General features: G+C 36.4%; 1 protein-coding gene and 1 long non-coding RNA gene across 2 annotated transcripts in view; one reads left to right on the top strand and one right to left on the bottom strand.

Moving 5' to 3' along the window:
- The window catches only part of LOC143228297 (metabotropic glutamate receptor 3-like), a 39,343-nt gene extending 30,068 nt beyond the window's left edge, over positions 1-9,275 (top strand). The window contains exon 9 of the mRNA XM_076459576.1: positions 8,698-9,275. Coding sequence (XP_076315691.1) covers positions 8,698-8,909 — 212 coding nt within the window. The 3' untranslated portion in view covers positions 8,910-9,275. The remainder of the gene's footprint in view (positions 1-8,697) is intronic.
- Positions 465-21,544, bottom strand: LOC143231166 (uncharacterized). The gene is made up of 3 exons (XR_013016799.1): positions 21,474-21,544; positions 1,400-1,437; positions 465-903 (listed from the first exon to the last, which is right to left on the bottom strand). It is a non-coding gene; the product is annotated as an uncharacterized LOC143231166 (long non-coding RNA).
- Between the last annotated feature and the right edge of the window lie 146 nt (positions 21,545-21,690).

Here is a 21,690-nt window from a genome sequence, read left to right on the forward strand (position 1 = left end):
TGTAATTTGACTTGTTCATTTTTGTAACACGTACTCTCCTACTGGTAAACTCTTTCGAAAGTAATGGTCCTGCGTAGTAAGAAAACACGGATCTGCGCAAGTCTGAACGTGAAAAACGTTTTTGTTTGTTTTTAAATTTCGCACAAAGCTACTCGAGAGCTATCTGTGCTAGCCGTCCCTAATTTAGCAGTGTAAGACTAGAGGGAAGGCAGCTAGTCATCACCACCCACCGCCAACTCTTGGGCTACTCTTTTACCAACGAATAGTGGGATTGACCGTCACATTATAACGCCCCACGGTTGAAAGGGCGTGCATGTTTGGCGCGACCGGGATGCGAAACCGCGATCCTCAGATTACGAGTCGCAAGCCTTAACACGCTTGGCCATGCCGGGCCACGTGAAAAACAAATTGAGGCACAACTTTTCGTCCAATCACAGTTTATACAGTCATGTATAGAATTTTTTTTTATTATTAAAGGAATTGAAAAATAAGTGCAATTATTTCCAGAACACTTTCAGTTATTTGGACATATCGTGAAGTAGTTTCATAAACTTAAAGAAAATTAAATAAAAGTTAAATTACTTCAAATGTGTAATAGCCATTTTGAAATTAGAGCCAAAGGCTCGGATGTCTCAGTTTCGACATCTGGTAACTCTAAATATTCCTAAAAAACATGTTCCTGCCTTCATCAAATGCAAAGGTGAATTATTAAAATGTACACAATAGGAAATACCGAAATTTCAGTGAAGACACAGTTTCTGTGTCATCAAAATGTCACCCTCCAGTGTAACATAAATGTTTCGTCTGCAGCAGTTATCCTGACTCACTTATTCCCCTTGCCAGTCGGGGTATTTTGACTTTTCATTTTCAAATATTCTTTCGTTTGGTCTATGTTTTGTCAAGCTGTAATACATGAAACATAAATATAAGCATCAAATATTCTTTCGTTTGGTCTATGTTTTGTCAAGCTGTAATACATGAAACATAAATATAAACATCAAATATTCTTTCGTTTGGTCTATGTTTTGTCAAGCTGTAATACATGAAACATAAATATAAACATCAAATATTCTTTCGTTTGGTCTATGTTTTGTCAAGCTGTAATACATGAAACATAAATATAAACATCAAATATTCTTTCGTTTGGTCTATGTTTTGTCAAGCTGTAATACATGAAACATAAATATAAACATCAAATATTCTTTCGTTTGGTCTATGTTTTGTCAAGCTGTAATACATGAAACATAAATATAAACATCAAATATTCTTTCGTTTGGTCTATGTTTTGTCAAGCTGTAATACATGAAACATAAATATAAACATCAAATATTCTTTCGTTTGGTCTATGTTTTGTCAAGCTGTAATACATGAAACATAAACAGAAGTTATTCATACTTACCCCAGCGTAACCTTCTCGAGAGAAATAAGTTGTTTTCCCTTTGAAGAAAAACAACAACAACTATAATATGTTCCCTGAAACTACTTATGCTAACAAATCATTTGTATTACAAAAACACGTGTTTAAAATAAACATATAATAATAATTAATTTTATCCTCTCCGAAAGCTGGCATGAAAACAACACCAAGTCTGTCGATAACATCAGTAGGTCAATAAAACTAAACAAAAGAAACAGAACATTAAACTACGATTTTCAAAACAAAAAGAATTCAAACTTAAAAGAAGAAGGTGGATTACTGTGTTTTTATGTACACACTTCTGTGGTTCTTGTGTGGGGACTACTGTGGTCCTTTTGTACACACTTCTGTGGTTCTTGTGTGGGGAGTACTGTGGTTCTTTTGTACACACTTCTGTGGTTCTTGTGTGGGGACTACTGTGGTCCTTTTGTACACACTTCTGTGGTTCTTGTGTGGGGAGTACTGTGGTTCTTTTGTACACACTTCTGTGGTTCTTGTGTGGGGACTACTGTGGTTCTTTTGTACACACTTCTGTGGTTCTTGTGTGGGGACTACTGTGGTTCTTTTGTACATACTTCTGTGGTTCTTGTATGGGGACTACTGTGGTTCTTTTGTACACACTTCTGTGGTTCTTTTGTACATACTTCTGTGGTTCTTGTGTGGGGACTACTGTGGTTCTTTTGTACACACTTCTGTGGTTCTTGTGTGGGGACTACTGTGGTTCTTTTGTACACACTTCTGTGGTTCTTGTGTGGGGACTACTGTGGTCCTTTTGTACACATTTCTGTGGTTCTTGTGTGGGGACTACTGTGGTTCTTTTGTACATACTTCTGTGGTTCTTGTGTGGGGACTACTGTGGTTCTTTGTACACACTTCTGTGGTTCTTGTGTGGGGACTACTGTAGTTCTTTGTACATACTTCTGTGGTTCTTGTGTGGGGACTACTGTGGTTCTTTTGTACACACTTCTGTGGTTCTTGTGTGGGGACTACTGTGGTTCTTTTGTACACACTTCTGTGGTTCTTGTGTGGGGACTACTGTGGTTCTTTTGTACATACTTCTGTGGTTCTTGTATGGGGACTACTGTGGTTCTTTGTACACACACTTCTGTGGTTCTTTTGTACATACTTCTGTGGTTCTTGTGTGGGGACTACTGTGGTTCTTTTGTACACACTTCTGTGGTTCTTGTGTGGGGACTACTGTGGTTCTTTTGTACACACTTCTGTGGTTCTTGTGTGGGGACTACTGTGGTTCTTTTGTACACACTTCTGTGGTTCTTGTGTGGGGACTACTGTGGTTCTTTTGTACACACTTCTGTGGTTCTTGTGTGGGGTTCTTGTGTGGGGACTACTGTGATTCTTTTGTACACACTTCTGTGGTTCTTGTGTGGGGACTACTGTGGTTCTTTGTACACACTTCTGTGGTTCTTGTGTGGGGACTACTGTGGTTCTTTTGTACATACTTCTGTGGTTCCTGTGTGGGGACTACTGTGGTTCTTTTGTACACACTTCTGTGGTTCTTGTGTGGGGACTACTGTGGTTCTTTTGTACACACTTCTGTGGTTCTTGTATGGGGACTACTGTGGTTCTTTGTACACACTTCTGTGGTTCTTGTGTGGGGACTACTGTGGTTCTTTTGTACACACTTCTGTGGTTCTTGTGTGGGGACTACTGTGGTTCTTTTGTACACACTTCTGTGGTTCTTGTGTGGGGACTACTGTGGTTCTTTTGTACACACTTCTGTGGTTCTTGTGTGGGGACTACTGTGGTTCTTTTGTACACACTTCTGTGGTTCTTGTGTGGGACTACTGTGGTTCTTGTGTGGGGACTACTGTGGTTCTTTTGTACACACTTCTGTGGTTCTTGTGTGGGGACTACTGTGGTTCTTTTTGTACACACTTCTGTGGTTCTTGTGTGGGGACTATTGTGGTTCTTTTGTACACACTTCTGTGGTTCTTGTGTGGGGACTACTGTGGTTCTTTTGTACATACTTCTGTGGTTCTTGTGTGGGGACTAATGTGGTTCTTTTGTACACAGTTCTGTGGTTCTTGTGTGGGGACTACTGTGGTTCTTTTGTACATACTTCTGTGGTTTTTGTGTGGGGACTACTGTGAATCTTTTATACACATTTCTGTGGTTTTTGTGTGGGGACTACTGTGGTTCTTTTGTACACATTTCTGTGGTTCTTGTGTAGGGACTACTGTGGTTCTTTTGTACACACTTCTGTGGTTCTTGTGTGGGGACTAGTGTGGTTCTTTTGTACATACTTCTGTGGTTCTTGTGTGGGGACTACTGTGGTTCTTTTGTACATACTTCTGTGGTTCTTGTGTGGGGACTACTGTGGTTCTTTTGTACACACTTCTGTGGTTCTTGTGTGGGGACTACTGTGGTTCTTTTGTACATACTTCTGTGGTTCTTGTGTGGGGACTACTGTGGTTCTTTTGTACACACTTCTGTGGTTCTTGTGTAGGGACTACTGTGGTTCTTTTGTACATACTTCTGTGGTTCTTGTGTGGGGACTACTGTGGGTTTTTTGTACACACTTCTGTGGTTCTTGTGTGGGGACTACTGTGGTTCTTTTGTACACACTTCTGTGGTTCTTGTGTGGGGACTACTGTGGTTCTTTTGTACATACTTCTGTGGTTCTTGTGTGGGACTACTGTGGTTCTTTGTACATACTTCTGTGGTTCTTGTGTAGGGACTACTGTGGTTCTTTGTACATACTTCTGTGGTTCTTGTGTGGGGACTACTGTGGTTCTTTGTACACACTTCTGTGGTTCTTGTGTAGGGACTACTGTGGTTCTTTTGTACATACTTCTGTGGTTCTTGTGTGGGGACTACTGTGGGTTTTTTGTACACACTTCTGTGGTTCTTGTGTGGGGACTACTGTGGTTCTTTTGTACACACGTCTGTGGTTCTTATGTGTAGACTACTGTAGTTCTCGATGCACAAGTATTTATATTGTGGATAAAATGTAAAATATTGCAATAAAGAAAAATTTATCGAAAAGAGTTCACTTGAATGTGGGAAAGGATGTTTACGATGTAGCTGGTATGTAGGATTGAAGTACCAGAGAGGGAAATTATTATTGTTCTCGTGACGTTAGATTAAAACGAACAATAGTTCACCAGCGTGGTATTCTCTTTTTAAATGTTGTTGTAAAGAATGACACACAGGAACAAAGAAAATACCTGTGGGTTTGTATAAACATTGTCACAAATCGATTGATATTGATTGTTATATAAGCAATGATATAGACCATGTGGCCTTCAAACACCTTATTAAAAAAGGCAGGGTCACAGGTAACAAACTAAGCAGGTGCGTACAAATGTCCTTGACCTGTGATTCTTCTAAAATAAGTTAATAAATATAAACAACTATGAACACATAGATGGGTTTTTTCCATCACTATGCTGGTTACGAGGTCGGCTATGTGTTTTTATCAGCATTACGTTCGTCATCAAGTTGCCTATGCGTGTTTTCCAACATTATGCTGGTCATGAGGTCTCCTATGTGTGTTTTCCAATACTGTACCTGTCATGAGGTCAGTTATATGTGTTTTCCAACATTATGTTGGTCATGAGGTCAGCTATATGTGTTTTCCAACATTATGTTAGTCATGAGTTCGGCCTATGATGTATTCCTATGTCAACTGCTGTCTTTGTAAATAATATCCTATTTACTAGTCTGTCAATATATGTGGAGTCAGTGTTAAAATCACCTCACTCATGAAACCTTGATCAAACCGGTTATAGCGTAAAATTAGTTAAGAATGACATGACTGTTCAAATCATCAGCTGTTTGCTTATTTTATTGATTTTCGGGCAAAGCTACATGAGGGTTATCTACTCTTTCAGTCCTTAATTTTGAAGTTCGCGAATACAGAGAAGGAAAATAATCAAATTACCCGCCGCTAACTTTCGTGCTAATCTTATAAGAGGGAAAAATAAGACTTCACTGCCACTTTTACAATGCACGAATTAATGAGCCTTGAACCCCAGAATGCCAGATCCAAGATAGACAAGCTAAATACTCAACACAGACCCGATGATGTTCCGCCTTGCTGTATACGTAAGTCGGTCTCGTATAAGCGGGAAATTATACTAACTCTGATTGACCAAATAGCTGTCAATCATTAGTTTGAAAGTTAATTTTTGGTTAGTTTTTGTCTATAGTTTCTCACAACTTTGCCAAATAATATTCTATCTTAGTTTTCGTTTTGTATGAAGACAGCAATAAGCTACACTTGAATTGAAATTATGTTTATATTGGTAAATATACCAGACCGAGCATCAAATAGTAGTAGACGTTTCGGGATGGATATCGATAGATTCAAGGTTCCAGTGGCGACATGCCGCTGAACACGCTATGGATACGTTTATAGCTTAACTTCTGTTATTCGATTAAAAATGGGCGTATAGGAGGTGGACGCAGCTGACTAACTTTATTTTTCTCTGGTTAACAGTTCTAAACCAAAGATGTTAATGTCAGAAACCTGGAGTCTTTGATATGTTCGGTTAGTCTATATGTTGTGTAAGGTAACAAATAATCGAGTTTGTTTATTTCTAAAGCGCAAAGCTACACAATAGGTGGGCGCAGCAGATAGCCCGATGTAGCTTTGCTACAAGCAAACAAACAAACACACCAAACATGCTCGCGTTTTGAGCCGTAAGGGCGTTATAATGTGATAGTTAATCCCACTATTCGTTGGTAAAAGAATAGCCCAAAAGTTGGCGGTGGATTGTGATGACTAGCCGCCTTCCCTCTAATCTTATACTGCTAAATGAGGGACGGCTATCGCAGATAGCCCTCGTGTAGCTATGCGCGAAATTCAAAAACAAACAAACAGAAATGATATTGCAGTGGTTTGCTACTATACGCTTAATATTCTGTGTTCCTGTTTTTATCTATAGTTTCAGAATTTCGAGGAATTTTTGCTGTTTAATATTATAACTGAAAATTTTATCTTACAAAGTAAACAATTTTGGGGAGAATGAAGGGTAATGTTACCGTTGAAAAAAAATTGTTATTACTATTTGTTCTTCTTACAAGAGCAAATGTATTTTGTTTTCATAAAAAAAATCCTTAAACTATCGGCCGTAGTTCCTAATTTTCAGCTACTGACCAAACAGAAAGTAGCCAGTCAACAACACGTGTAATCTACCATAAAAAACTGACCGCTCTTATAATATTCTCAGCTCAATGTTTGAGGAATATTTCATAGTACGTCACGAATCCCAACAAGCGCTCCACAACAAACAGAATAGGGCGTTCTTTCTGTTCTGTAGAAATAACTTACCCTCACTGAGAAACCAGTGGTTTCAGTGAAAAAAATATGTTGTTTCTCCGAAAAGAGAAAAGATAGCCTTTAAATTCAAGTCTTGTACTTAAACCGATCAAGCGTCGTAAATATATTTTTCAGGCATTACTTGTTACAAATTGGTAAAATTAAAAACATAATTCAACGTCGAAGATGAGACGGTTTTTGTCATAATTTGACTTTTTTTTTGTAGCAAAATATGAAATAAAGCAGTTGTGAGTTTTCTTCTTGGAAAGCCGAATTTGTTTTCACAAACTTTAATTTCCGTCTTTCTTGTTTATTCAAGCTTTGACAGGCCTAAGGCTTCAGGATCACGTTTGTGAGAGGGAAAACGCTCGTGGGTCACGTAAACACCGTATCACACTGATTTCTAACGCGGCTCAAAGTGATCATTAGCAAAGAAAATCCTTATAGGAGAGAGGCGTTTTTAAAGCCAGCCAAGTGACGTGAAGCGAAAATTACTTAACTTGAAAGGGACATAGAACTCCTGTCAAACTTGTGATATTAACCGCCTATAACGCCATAATATCTCGTAACATGATATCAACCATATCTCTTATCACACCAAGATATCAATAAAGGCTTTCCGTAAAGTTTCGCTATCAATATAACCTTTCTAACGTCATGAAATCAACACAAACCCCTGTAACACCCAGGTGTCAACATAAACACTCTCTGGCATCGTTATGTTAATTCAAACTCTCTAGTATCATAATGTCGACAGAAACTTCCCTGTAACCCCGAGATATCAACGAAGGCCCTCTGTAACGCCGTTACATCAGTGCAACCCTTCTAATATCGTGATATCCATCTGTAACACCAAGATTGAAATCCTTTGTGATATCAGCGCAAACCCTCTATAACACAGAAATAACAGCTCAAACTCTCTCTAAAACGGTTACGTCAATACAGTGGTAACATTTCTTGCTGTGTTTCACAAATTCTTATAAGCTAAAATTTGTTTTTGCTTTTTACCTAGAAATTGATCGTGTTGATTCAAATGCTTTTTATATATTTGTGCGTAAAGTTAATTCAGTTGAAAGTTTCATGAAGTTAGATCCTCATACGATGAAAGAAGAATTTCGTCGAGAACCACCATTCATTATTTCAATATTTTCCAGTTGCCAATATCTAGAGAGCTGGAAATATTAGTTCTCGATGTTTTCTCTCCCTATAAATTTGTTAAATGAAAATATCCAGTATCAATGTAATTCAACGGAAGTAAGCAATCGTTTGTTGTTTTTAACAGGAAAAAAACAAACAAAGTGGAACATTTGTTGTAATGTTGTTTATCTTTGGTATAAAATTTGTTTGTTTGGTATATTAGGCAGTGTAGATACTGCAAGATTTAAACTTTTAACCGTCTATTTTTGGGGGCCTGGCCTAGCCTGGTGGTTAAAGCACTCGACTCGTAATCCGAGGCTTGCGAGTTTGAATCCCCGTTATACCAAACGTTGTTCGCCCTTTCAGCCGTGTGGGCATTATAAAGTGACGGTCAATCCCACTATTCGTTGGTAAAAGAGTAGCCCAACAGTTGGCGGTAGGCGGTGATGACTGGTTGCCTTCGTTATAGTCTTACACTGCTAAATTAGGGACGGCTAGTGCAGATAGCCCTTGTGTAGCTATGCGCGAAATTGAAAAAAAAAACAAAAACAAACCAAGCCTTTGCTGCTTGAGTCTTTGCGTTTTGTCTTGCGTAATGTGTCAAGACTGTGCTGGAAGCGAGGACGTATTGTAGAGCTCTTGATATATGTTAGTATGCGTTAAATAAATATTAACGTCCGCCCAAAAAAGTGTCATAAATATAAGTTGTCCTTTTTACCTGAAGCTTCTGCTTAAGTGTTTTACTATCTACATATTTTTGTGTTAAAGGCTAAGAACTAAGTATACTGGATTTTAGTTTGTGTAATGGTGAAACTGTTTCCTTTTTCTCTGACAAATTATTACCGATTTCGGTTTATAGGTTATTCCACCATCAATAACCCAGGATCCTTCAACAAAAACCTTTCGTTGCAAAATAACCTTCACCTGCCGGTGTCCTCGTCGTCGCTTTTGAATGTGCCAAGCCTGGCAATGTTCATTCAGGAGGGACCGAAACATAAACAAAGAAGCACCGCAGCGCCATCTTGTAAGAACACAAGGAATGATATAATCATGAATAACAAAACGTTGTAGCTTCAATTGTCCAAACGGATGATGAACACAAGGGACCAATTATTGAAAAATAAAATGAAGTGTAATGAGCTCCATCTAGTGATAGAAAACACATTTATAAGTACAACAAAACTTGAGACAAGTGTTTAAGAAAAGATTCTGATATACCCTTAAGAAATTAAAATCTTTATTGGTATATCTTTGACCATCATATACTCTGCTGTTTAAGTTTTATCTTTGGCTCTATTGCATGCTATTATTTTAGTCGTACATACTGTTACTTTGGTTACACGTATGACTATCCTATATACTATTACTTTTAGTTATATCTTTGACTGTCGTATATATTCATATTTCACTTTATCTTTCGCTACTGTTGCTTTAATTACATCTATAACCGTCATATATACTGTTCTTACAGTTATATCTTTGACTGTTATATATATATATATATATATATACTATTGTTATAGTTACATATTTGAATGTTCTGTATATTTTTATCAAAGTTATATTATTATTATAGTCACGCTTTCGATTGTCATGTTTATTGCTATTTAAGTTATATCTTTGTCATATACGCCATTGTTTTAATTATGCCTTTGACTGCCCTACCTATTACTGTGTATCTTATATCTTTGACTATTCTGTATTTTATAATAAGTAACTTTTGATAATATAAGTAAATTGTTACTTTTAGAAATACCATCAGTGTTGTTCTCAAGTACCGCGTTCCTGACGGACAGACTTCGTTTTGACGATTACAGGTTCTAATCAAAGCTAGGGTGTTTACGATTATTTTATTATATAATCGTCTTCTGATATTTTGTACTCAAAAGAAATATTTTACAGCGATTAACAGGATGTGAAGATCTGAAGTTTAGAAACTAAACCGTTTCTAATTAATGTTACTATAGAATTGAGGATTTTAGTTTAGATGAAGTGAAAATTCAAGTCATAAAATGTTATAAGGAAAAAGAAAAACTAGTTATAACAAGCGGGTATCTTAGAGAAAGGAAAGTTATAAGAAAATGAAAACTCTATATAACAAAGGGTATTTAATTAAAAGGAAAGTTATAAAAAAATGAAAACTCTATATAACAAAGGGTATTTAATTAAAAGGAAAGTTATAAGAAAATGGAAAACTATATGTAACAAAGGGTACTTCATTGAAAGGAAAGTTATAAAAAATGAAAAACTGTATGTAACAAAGGGTATTTCATTGAAAGGAAAGTTATAAAAAATGAAAAACTGTATGTAACAAAGGGTATTTCATTGAAAGGAAAGTTATAAGAAAATGAAAACTCTATATAACAAAGGGCATTTCATTGAAAGGAAAGTTATAAGAAAATGAAAAACTATATGTAACAAAGGGTATTTCATTGAAAGGAAAGTTATAAGAAAATGAAAAACTATATGTAACAAAGGGTATTTCATTGAAAGGAAAGTTATAAAAAATGAAAACTATATGTAACAAAGGGTATTTCATTGAAAGTAAAGTTATAAAAAATGAAAAACTATATGTAACAAAGGGTATTTCATTGAAAGGAAAGTTATAAGAAAATGAAAAACTATATGTAACAAAGGGTATTTCATTGAAAGGAAAGTTATAAGAAAATGAAAAACTATATGTAACAAAGGGTATTCCATTGAAAGTAAAGTTATAAAAAATGAAAAACTATATGTAACAAAGGGTATTTCATTGAAAGTAAAGTTATAAAAAATGAAAAACTGTATGTAACAAAGGGTATTTAATTAAAAGGAAAGTTATAAGAAAATGGAAAACTATATGTAACAAAGGGTATTTCATTGAAAGTAAAGTTATAAAAAATGAAAAACTGTATGTAACAAAGGGCATTTCATTGAAAGGAAAGTTATAAGAAAATGAAAACTATAAGTAACAAAGGGTATTTCATTGAAAGGAAAGTTATAAAAAAATGAAAAACTATACGTAACAAAAGGGTGTCTAATTGAAAGAAAGTTATAATAGAATGAAAAATTATATGTACAAAAAGGCAATTAGTTCAAAGAACTTTTGTATGTAAAACAATCTCTTGAAATCAGAAATTGAGATTTATCATAAAATATAACATTTTATTGTAAACACCGTTAGTAGAATTTAGATTAAAGATTTGCAACTAGTCAGTTAGCTTGCAGTGTAAGAAAATTATTTGTTTTCTGTACAATTACACAAATTGTCTTTTTGAGTGTATTTCTTCCATTTCAAACGTAAACATTTAGTGTTTGCTGTTGAAATGTCTGTTACAAATCAACTGTAATCTTAACACTAGCTTCTGTTAGGACTAGTAACGGTAAGACAATATCCTGGCAGTTTAAAAGCTGATGTTATATAAGTCGCTGCTAGGGGTCCTATTGTCGAATCCAACAAATTATGAATAAGTCATTTGTCAACACATCCAGTAATATATGTGCCAAAAGTGTTTCCTTATTTGCCAACCATCTAAAACTTGTGAATGATTTGGTTTGTTTGGAATTTCACACAAAGCTAGACGAGGGCAATCAACGCTAGCCATTCCAAATTTAGTAGTGAAAAACTAGAGGGAAGGCAGCTACCCATCATCATCCATCGCCAACTTTTGGGCTACTCTTTTATTAACATATAGTGGCATTGGCCGTCATATTATAACGTCCTCACGACTGAAAGGGCGATCATGTTTGATGTGACAAGGATTCGAATCCGCGACCCTCAGATTGCGACTCGAGTGTCCCTAACCAACTGTTCGTGCCAGGCCACTAATTAATGGATCTATCTATTTTAATTACCTCTACCTCCCACCAGTGACACAGCAATATGTATGTGAGCTCACACCACTAGAAACTGGGTTTCAGTACCCATGGTGGGCAGAGCACAGATGCCCCATTGTGTAACTCCAATCAATCAAACTATTTTGAAGTGCAGCATCCACACTGCTTCATCATGTTTTCGTAAAGCGACATCTAGCTTGTAGTTAGCAAAAAAAAGTATGTAAAGAGAATATAAAATAAAGATAACAAAGAGAGAAAGAAATCACTTGACGTGACGTCACTAACAGTGAGATGTTGTCATTTGTTTTCATATTGGCTATCATGAATATGACGTCACTCGTGACAAAACGTTATGTCATATGGGTTAATTTTTCTCTTTAACCCCATTTTTAGCTGTTTATATTGTTTCATTTTCGATCGCTATATACTTGTATTTATTGTTAAACGTAGCTTGAATTTCGCAAAATCAACAACAATTTTACTACAAATATAATAATCGAAACATTGAATTTTCTTTTAATAATTCTTGCACATGATAAGGTCCGGCATGACCAGGTGGCGCTCGACTCGTAATCCAAGGGTCGCGGGTTCGAATCCACGTCACACCTAACATGCTCGCTCTTTCAGCTGTGGGGTCGTTATAATGTTACGGTCAATCCCACTATTCGTTGGTAAAAGAGTAGCCCAAGAGTTGGCGGTGGGTGGTGATGACTAGCTGCCTTCCCTCTAGTGTTACACTGCTAAATTACATTAACTCTCTATACATCCCAACATTAGCTTCACATGTGAACAGGAAGAAAGCAATCAAATATCATTTCTTAACCTCAAAATTACAAGAACCGATACACAATTTAAAACAGAAATCCACCGAAAAATCACCCATACTGGACTGTACTTTCCTTGGGACTCAGCACATGAAACAAAACAAAAACTCAACATACTAAGAAACCAAATAAACACAGCCATAAAACTATGTTTACCAGATAAAATTAACGATGAATTAGACAAAATAAAACAATACTTCATCGACATCAATAAGTTTCCTCCACAAACCGTAGAAGACATTATACGCACACACCTAGACAGAAAGCAAAATCAACCAACAAAAGTAAATATATCTCACGAATCAAAAAAATCACGAAATCATACACTGCTGCATACCATCAGCAGAAAAATAACCAACATTTGGCAAAAACTAGTAACAAAACATTTATGGTAAGCTGAAGAGATCCCTTGAAAGCCATCAGGTGAAACTGGACCATTACAAAATGTGTGAGCGTGGCCATGTTTAACTCCTGCTTATTGTAAGCTGAAGAGATCCCTTAAAAACCATCAGGTGAAACTAGACCATTACAAAACGTGTGAACGTGACCATGTTTAACTCCTGCTTATTGTAAGCTGAAGAGATCCCTTAAAAACCATCAGGTGAAACTAGACCATTACAAAACGTGTGAACGTGACCATATTTAACTCCTGCTTATTGTAAGCTGAAGAGATAACCTGAAAACAATCAGACAAAGTTACAATATTATCAGACGTGAGAGTAGTTTATAAGGTCAACAACTCCACGAATCATAAAGAAATTTCCATCAACAAAACCAAAAATTTCAAGTATCTTCTCACGCTATAAGGACACTTCCTTAAACAAGTAACTAAAGATGAGAATGCTTAACAAAACTCCCCCTCCCCCTGGTTATCAGGTTCGATATCCTTCAGTGGATAGAGCAGATGGCTTGCTGTGGCCTTACTATAAGAAAACACACACGCGTGCTTAACTCGGTTTCATATGTGCTGCAATGTGTGTAAATTCTGTGAACTATTGAGGATAGATTTTGGCAAAAGCTTCTTTTACGATGAACATTGAGAGTATTCTATTTGTTTGTTGTTAAGCGCAAACTACATAATGGACAGTTTGTGCTGTGACAACCTCGAACATCGAAATCTTCACCCTTAACCGCTGAGCCACTAGGAGGCGCATCGGGAAGGATGTGGTGGTTTGATTATGGTTGTTGTATTGTCAAGCACGAAACTGTACAAAGGTTTTCTTGTGCTATGCCCATTACGGGTATCGAAAACATATTTTATTTTTTTAGCGTTATAGCTCTCAAACTTAGCACTAAGTCACTCAAGGGCATATGTGCAAGGATGTTAGTTTGTTTGTTTATTTGGAATTTTGCGCAAAGTTACGCGAGGGCTATCTGTACTAGCCATCCCTAATTTTGCAGTGCAAGACAAGAGAGAAAGCAACTAGTCATCATCACCCACCGCCAATTCTTGGGCTACTCTTTTACCAACGAATAGTGAAATTGATCTTTACATAATAACTTCCCCACGACTGAAAGGGCGAGGGTATTTAGTGTGACGGAGATTCGAATCCGCGACCCTCAGATAACGAGTCGAACGTTCTAACTACCTGGTTATGCCGGGGCGATATCGGTAAGGAATACTAATTGAACAGAACATTACATAAAATTATCTGTTCAGAAAAAAAATAACATTTGAGGTGATTTGGATAAAATATTAACGCATTTGAACGACTTTTATAAAGTGAATAAAATAATTCATTTTACTGCCTTCATCACGTGACTTAAAAGTAAAAGAGGTTTTTCCATATAAAAACAAATATTTCTAAGGACTTTCTTTATAGAGAAATTTACAAAACTAGCGAACTAGAGAGAGAGAGTTTTTTTTTCAGGCATAATTTACTAAAGTCTATTTGTTTGTTTTTGAATTTTGCACAAAGCTACTCGAGGGCTATCTGTGCTACCCGTCCACAATTTAGCAGTGTAAGACTAGAGGGAAGGCAGCTAGTCATCACCACCCACCGCCAACTCTTGGGCTACTCTCTTACCATCAAATAGTGGGATTGACCGTCACATTATAACGCCCCCACGGCTGGGAGGGCGAACATGTTTGTCGCGACGCGGGCGCGAACCCGCGACCCTCAGATTACGAGTAGCGCGCCTTAACATGCTTGGCCATGCCGGGCCCATACTAATGTCATCAAACGATTGTGATTAGGTTGGATTTCCTATAAGTTTTTCGTGTGTTTGTTTGTCTGGTAATAATGTCTCATTGGTAAAAGTGTAATGTTATAAAAGTTACTCCAAACACCGGAAACATTTAAAACCAATCAAAGTTACACGATTTTCGGGATAACCTAACGAGTCGTGGAAGGCAAATTAAACAGATGGCCATGTGTGACTGGTGGACCACGAAACAGAATTCACGACAGTAAGTCAGCTTTCATGGGCAGATGACTGATAGATCAGTTTCTAGAATCTGGTTCAAATAAAGAGCAACTGTCAGATTATCTTCCAGAATCTGATTCAAATGAGGAACAATTGTCAGATCAGTTTCTAGAATCTGATCCAAATAAAGAATAATTATCAGGTGAGTTCCCAAAATCTGATTCAAATAAAGAACAATTGTCACATCAGTTTCTAGAATCCGATCCAAATAAAGAATAATTATCAGGTGAGTTCCCAAAATCTGATTCAAATAAAGAACAATTGTCAGGTCAATTTCTAGAATCTGATCCAAATAAAGAATAATTATTAGGTAAGTTCCCAAAATCTGATTCAAATAAAGAACAATTGTCAGATCAGTTCCAGAACCAGAATCAAATGAAGTACAACTATCACGTTTAGTAGAACCAGACCAGCTTTCAGATTGGTTTGTGTTAAATATGACAGATGTTATGGTCGCTCATTACAGTGTATGTTGTTGAAGTCTGTCAAAAGTGACATCAAGATTAGTGTTTCGTGTTAAATGTTTATTTTAAATATTTAAACGGAAGTTTTTGTTCAACTCAAAAGAACTTTCTTTCTGAATTACAAATGGCCTTGTGTGCGCGGAGTATTATGTACAAGAGAGCACGTTCCCAAGTATCCAACTGACGTCACTGGGTATAAACTTACGTCATTGGCCATTTTGTCTTTGAATTCACTTAATAAAGTGGGAAGTACGATTTACTTTTATAGGATTCAAAATAATGCTTTACTAATTCTAACTGTAAGTAATGAAAACTTATAAGAGAGAAACGTGGCTTAATCGTGAAAAAAACAAACAACTACCAGTAAATAGTACAACACGCTGTGTAATGGTTGGACCTATTTTCGTAGAGAAATGGGCGTGACCATTATTTATTGATAATGATATCTTTACGATTAAATTTTACGTGTTTTTGGTACAATATATATAAAAAAGCTGATGACAGCAAAAACATACACATCAAGACATACAGTAACGTGTTGTGCAGTCAAAACAACATGCAGAGTATATTGTGTTTTATTGTTTGTTTGTTTGTTTTGAATTTCGCACAAAGCAACTCGAGAGCTATCTGTGCTAGCCGTCCCTAATTTAGCAGTGTAAGACTAGAGGGAAGACAGCTAGTCATCACCACCCACCGCCAACTCTTGGACTTCTCTTTTACCAACGAATAGTGGGATTGACCGTAACATTATAACACCCCCACGGCTGAAAGGACGAGCATGTTTGGTGCGACCGGGAGTGTGTTATTAACATGAGTGTTAGTTTAGCGATATTCCACCTTCTATATCTCGGACTGTGGTATTCTAAACTATCACATATTTTCAGTGGGTGTGCTCCACTGGACTGTCACTTCACCTACCAAATTTTAAAGCAATCAATTAGGAACCATATAAAATAAAATCTTCAATTTTAATTGTTTTTTTTGTAGTATTTTTTTTCTCCTCCCACAAGAGCCCGGCATGGCCAGGTGGGTTAAAGCGTTCGACTCGTAATTTGAATATCGCGAGTTCGAATCCCCCTCGCACCAAAGATGCTCGTCCTTTCAGCCGTGGGGGCGTTATAATATGACGATCAATCCTCCTATTTCTTGGTAAAAGAGTAGGCCAAGAGCTGGCGGTGGGTGGTGATGACGAGCTGTCTTCCCTCTGGTCTTACATTGATAAATTAGGGACGGCTAGGGAAGATAGCCTTCGCATAGCTTTGCGCAAAATAAAAAAAAACAAAAAAAAACCTTTTCTCACGAAAAGTCCGGAAAATTTGTGCAATAAAAAACATACTCAATTTTAACAAATTTTTTTTCCAAATTTAGCACATTGATACAGCTTTACAACCAGGCTTTAAGTTTCGTCTAAATATGTGTCACATGTACAAAGTTATTCAACAAAAACCGCTCAAGTTTTACCAAAATATTTTATCACGCCTACGCAAAAAAAAAAAAAAAGAAGTAACGTAATCTATCGGTTTCAAATATTTATTACATCTTCAATAAACCATAAAAATGGAAAGATTTTAGCTTTCTGTCATTCTGACTTAAGACGGGTGATTTAGAGCTGTAAAAGTACAGGGTAAAAGAACGTGCAGGTACATAAGAATTGGTTAGGCCAAGCAAACTAGATTAGTAGTTTTTAACTCGAGTTTTCAAAAAAAACATACGGGTAGTAGGTTATTATTCAATGCCATCTTTTACGCACAAATTTGCTAAGTTTTATGAAATTCCCATAATTAAAGAGCATTCAACGTCACGTGATGTTAACTTAAGCAAATAACGTAAATAATGACGCTTGATACGGCTTTACCGATGCATGCGAGTGATGACAAGAAACTGTTAATCTAAATTCCGTGGCGTTACCATAAAGGACGTTATTAGCACTGATTTACAAAGAAAAAATAGTACCATAGACCTTAAAGAATCTGGTCAGTTCTGTAAAGTGTAAGTCTGTTCAAAATAATAGAATTGTGATTCTAAAACTATTATTGGTTACTATCGAGTGTCTCTTTCTTACTTGCTGTGGTTCGTTGGTGTGTTCATGCACCTCAGGCATGAAAAACGGTGAAAGAAAGAAAGGATTGAGCGTGGGACTTAATTATGGGAATAAAATCAAACTGGCGGCTGAACTATTAACTACATATTTAGCATTAATAGTAATTTTACAGCAGACATTTATTCATTAGTTAGCTAGGGCTAATGTTTTGTTTTACCAACCGTCATTCCTCAAGTTGAACAAAAAACGTGGTTTACCTAATTATGTTTTGAAGTAACAGCCTAGAGAAAGAAGGCAGCTAATTAACACCTACCACCCCCAACACTTAGGTTATCTTATCTCTGTCAGGTGGAATGATAAAGTTTAACAGTCATTCTTATAACTATTGGTCTTTTGGTCGGTAGTTGCGTACCACGAAACTTCAAATTCAGAGTTTAACCAATGGGTCGTGCTAAGCCTCGAAATACATCAATAAACAATCTTACCTAATATTACAAATGTTAACAGCTTTATAAACACAAATTAAATAAAGATAAACTACATAAACAGCTACAAATGTACACAATTATGAAGTTCATTACAGGACTAGTTTCGACGTACCACGTGCGTCATTCTCTCAAGTATGCCTAGCTTTAAAAAAAAAAAGGTTTGCGGTGAAACGTTTTATCGAATCTTCACAATTAAGGATTTCAGGTCATGGGATCGAGTTTTAAGTGATCCTATCATGCGATAAACTAATCCGAGTAAGCAAGTGTGTAAAATATATTTTCAGTAAAAATATCACGTGACAAGTACAAAGCCAAGTTTTAATAACACCGCTTAAGAAAAGATCTTCGAGTTCGTTTTCGAAAAGAAAAAAGAGAGAGATATAAGGATACCAATGAAACTTTATAATGTGGGCGGATATGTAGACAAGCGCTAGAAACCGGGTTTCGATACCCAATGGTGAGCAGAGCACCTATAACACATTGTGTAGCTTTGTGTTTAGTTACAAACAAACAAACAATATATAAATGATACCGAATTGTGCTGAGCGATTGACGAATATTTCGATTAATATTATTAATAAATCCCGAAATAAAAGTTATCGATTATTTAATAACTAAATATCGATTTGATTATTAGATAGAACTTGCGTTAACTAACAGAGAAGAACTTACAGGCTCTGTATTCAACTTTATCTACAGGGTTATCCTAGCGGTAAAAACAAACATTCTCTTTTTTTCTCAACGTTGAACTGTGCACTTAAAGTGCTAGATTAATACACTAAGTTTGTGAACTGTGCACTTAAAGTGTTATATTAATACACTAAGTTTGTGAACTGTACACTTAAATTGCTAGATTAGTACACTATGTTTTTGAACTTTCGTATAGTATTAGTTTTGTTTTGGTTATCTTTATTTCCAGCAACATCAAGTTTCATTGGTTAAAAACTGCGAGTTCTTGCACGTGAGGCCACTGTAATATTTGTTATCCCGTGGAAGCCTTGAAGCGATATAAGCAGGAAGACGAGCTAGTTCAAAATTCACTTACCATGGATAAGAAACAGTTTGATAGGTATTGTTGTTTGTTAGAAACAACGTCACGATACTTTCGTAAGTACAGCAGAGCGTTCAGTTTCAGTAAGAAAACAACGATCATCTGTTAGTCAATAGTGAAGGTGATTAATCATTGAAAAATATATTTTAAAAATATACATATGCTGTAGTAGTTTTCAGTGCAAAGCTACACAACAGACAATCTGAGCTATGTTCACTTCGGGATATCGAATCTCAGATTTTAGCGCTGGAAGTCCAAGTTGTGTTTGGTTTGGTCTGGTTTGCTTTGAATTTCGCGGAAAGCTACACGAGGGCTATCTGTGCTGGCCGTTCCTAATTTAGCTGTGTAAGACTAGAAGGATGTCAGGCGGCTATTCATCACCACCCACTGCCAACTCTTGGGCTACTGTTTTACCAACAAATAGTGGGATTGACCTAACATTTTAATGCCTCCATGGCTGAAAGGGTAAGCATGTTTGGTGGGACGGGGATTTGAATTCGCGACCCTCAGATTACGAGTCGAGTGTCGTATGATCAGGTATGATCTGGCCATACCTGGCTTTCGATCAGTTGTTCAGAAGGTAAAAAGAAATGAAATAAACATCTCACAAAACATTTTTTTTAGTCTAAAGACTGTCCTTCAGATGCTAAACCGTCACCCATTTTATGTATATGTCCATCGCTAGTCAAATAAAACTATGTGTCAGTAACGTTTATGTCCATACCCAGTATATTATAATCAGAGAAGGGAGAAACTTTGTACTCTAAGGTGAAAACATCTTGTTACTTAATGTTTGTTTCATAATTTTGGTTGAAATGTATTCAAAAGAGATAATTTTTAAATGAAAGACTGGAGGAAAGACAGCTAACTAACAGAAATTATTAACAATTCTAGGTTACTCTTGCGTGACTGCCACTCTTGTAACGCACACACGTCCCTAAAGTGCGGAGCGCGTTTTTGCTGCAATGGGCTGCGGACCACGAACTTTCGAAATTACTTTCCGAAATCGCCATCTACTGGGCCACGTTGGACTTGTTACTTTGTGAATCAACGAAGCGAGACTTAAAATTAAACTTCAATAAAACTGACATCAGTAAAAATAATATCTTTTGATATAGAGACTTCAATGCACATAAATTACACAAGGTACCTTCACACGTTAAACTATACAATAAACATGTTTGTTTGTTTGTTTTGGAATTTCGCACAAAGCAACTCGAAGGCTATCTGTGCTAGCCGTCCCTAATTTAGCAGTGTAAGACTAGAGGGAAGGCAGCTAGTCATCACCACCCACCGCCAACTCTTGGGCTACTCTTTTACCAACGAATAGTGGGATTGACCGTGACATTATAACGCCCCCACGGCTGGGAGGGCGAGCATGTTTTGGCGCGACTCGGGCGCGAACCCGCGCCCCTCAGATTACGAAGCGCACGCCTTAACGCGCTAGGCCATGCAATAAACATGTAACATATGTTGAAGGCATATGTATTGTATGAATTTTTAAGTTGAAGATTTATTTTCTGCCAAAAGAAAAGCGAAAACTAAATAATTCCTCTATTTTATCTTATTTTTTGTCCGATTTTGATTTCATTTTTTTTAGCAAATGCAAAAAGCAACAAGACCGAAATTGACTCCACCAATTAAAGAAGCCTATTTGTTTACGTACTTTGTTCTTTGAATCAGCATTGATGACCCATGAATTCGGCGAAACTAGTGTGTTACGTTCGTAGTAGCGATTCGCAGAACAAATTAGGCCGTCTGCGCATTAGATTTTCTTCACCGAAACTCGCATTTTCGAGTGGATTTGAAAATAACAAATAAATAAAAGCGAAACTGTTAGAATGGTTAAAAATAACATTTCATGAATAACAGTTGCATCGCTGTAAAGAGTGTTTAGTTTACTGTAGCTCTTTACTTTGTTGTGGTCTGACAGCGGAGATGCAAACAGAAGACGTGTCGGGTTTGATTGACTATTTTCGGTACATCTCAAAATCCGCCACCTTACAACACTAACACCCACACAAAATATGAGTTAAACAATAACCATGTTAACAACGTACTTTCCTAAAATAATCAAACAGCGACACGTATTTTCAATAAGAACAAGGCCTAAAACATTATAATCTAAATTCTAGATACAATTGTGCCTTTCTGTAAACTAAGGTGTGAAAAGGTATTTTCATAGTTTTAAATTAATATATAATACGAACAACGTTAACCTTGTTAAGACGAATAATAGTTTGTAAATAATATTTATTAAATGAGACCGTTATGTTTTCTGTTGTGCTTTTTGAGGTTGTTGTAATTTTTTAAATGCTTAAAAATGTAGTTTATTAATTCTTTATCGTAACAACTACTTTTTTTAAATTAGTACCGTTTGTGGCAGCACTGTCTTAGTATGAAGGCAGTATTTAAATATCTGTTCTAGTCTACAAGATAATTTGTTTATAAGTTGGAAAAGCACTTGATATATTTGAATATTTAGGAAGTTACCGCGTTAATGTAGTTCTTGTTTAAGTCTTACCTTTTTTTTTGTTGCTGTTGCTGCTGCTTCATAATAGTGTTGTAAGGTGACGCGAGTTCGTAACATACCGAGAGTCACCAATCAAATCCTGCTTCAGCAAAATAAAGCAAAAAAAAAAAAAAAAAATTCTCATGGGAGGCACTTAAATTAGCAGTGGTTTTCTTGTAGCGACCCTTGTTGAGAACTATAGCTAAACTTCATTGTAAAAATTTTGCTA

The sequence above is a fragment of the Tachypleus tridentatus genome, chromosome 10 (assembly GCF_004210375.1).
Source record: "Tachypleus tridentatus isolate NWPU-2018 chromosome 10, ASM421037v1, whole genome shotgun sequence".
NCBI classification, from domain to species: Eukaryota; Metazoa; Arthropoda; class Merostomata; order Xiphosura; family Limulidae; genus Tachypleus; species Tachypleus tridentatus.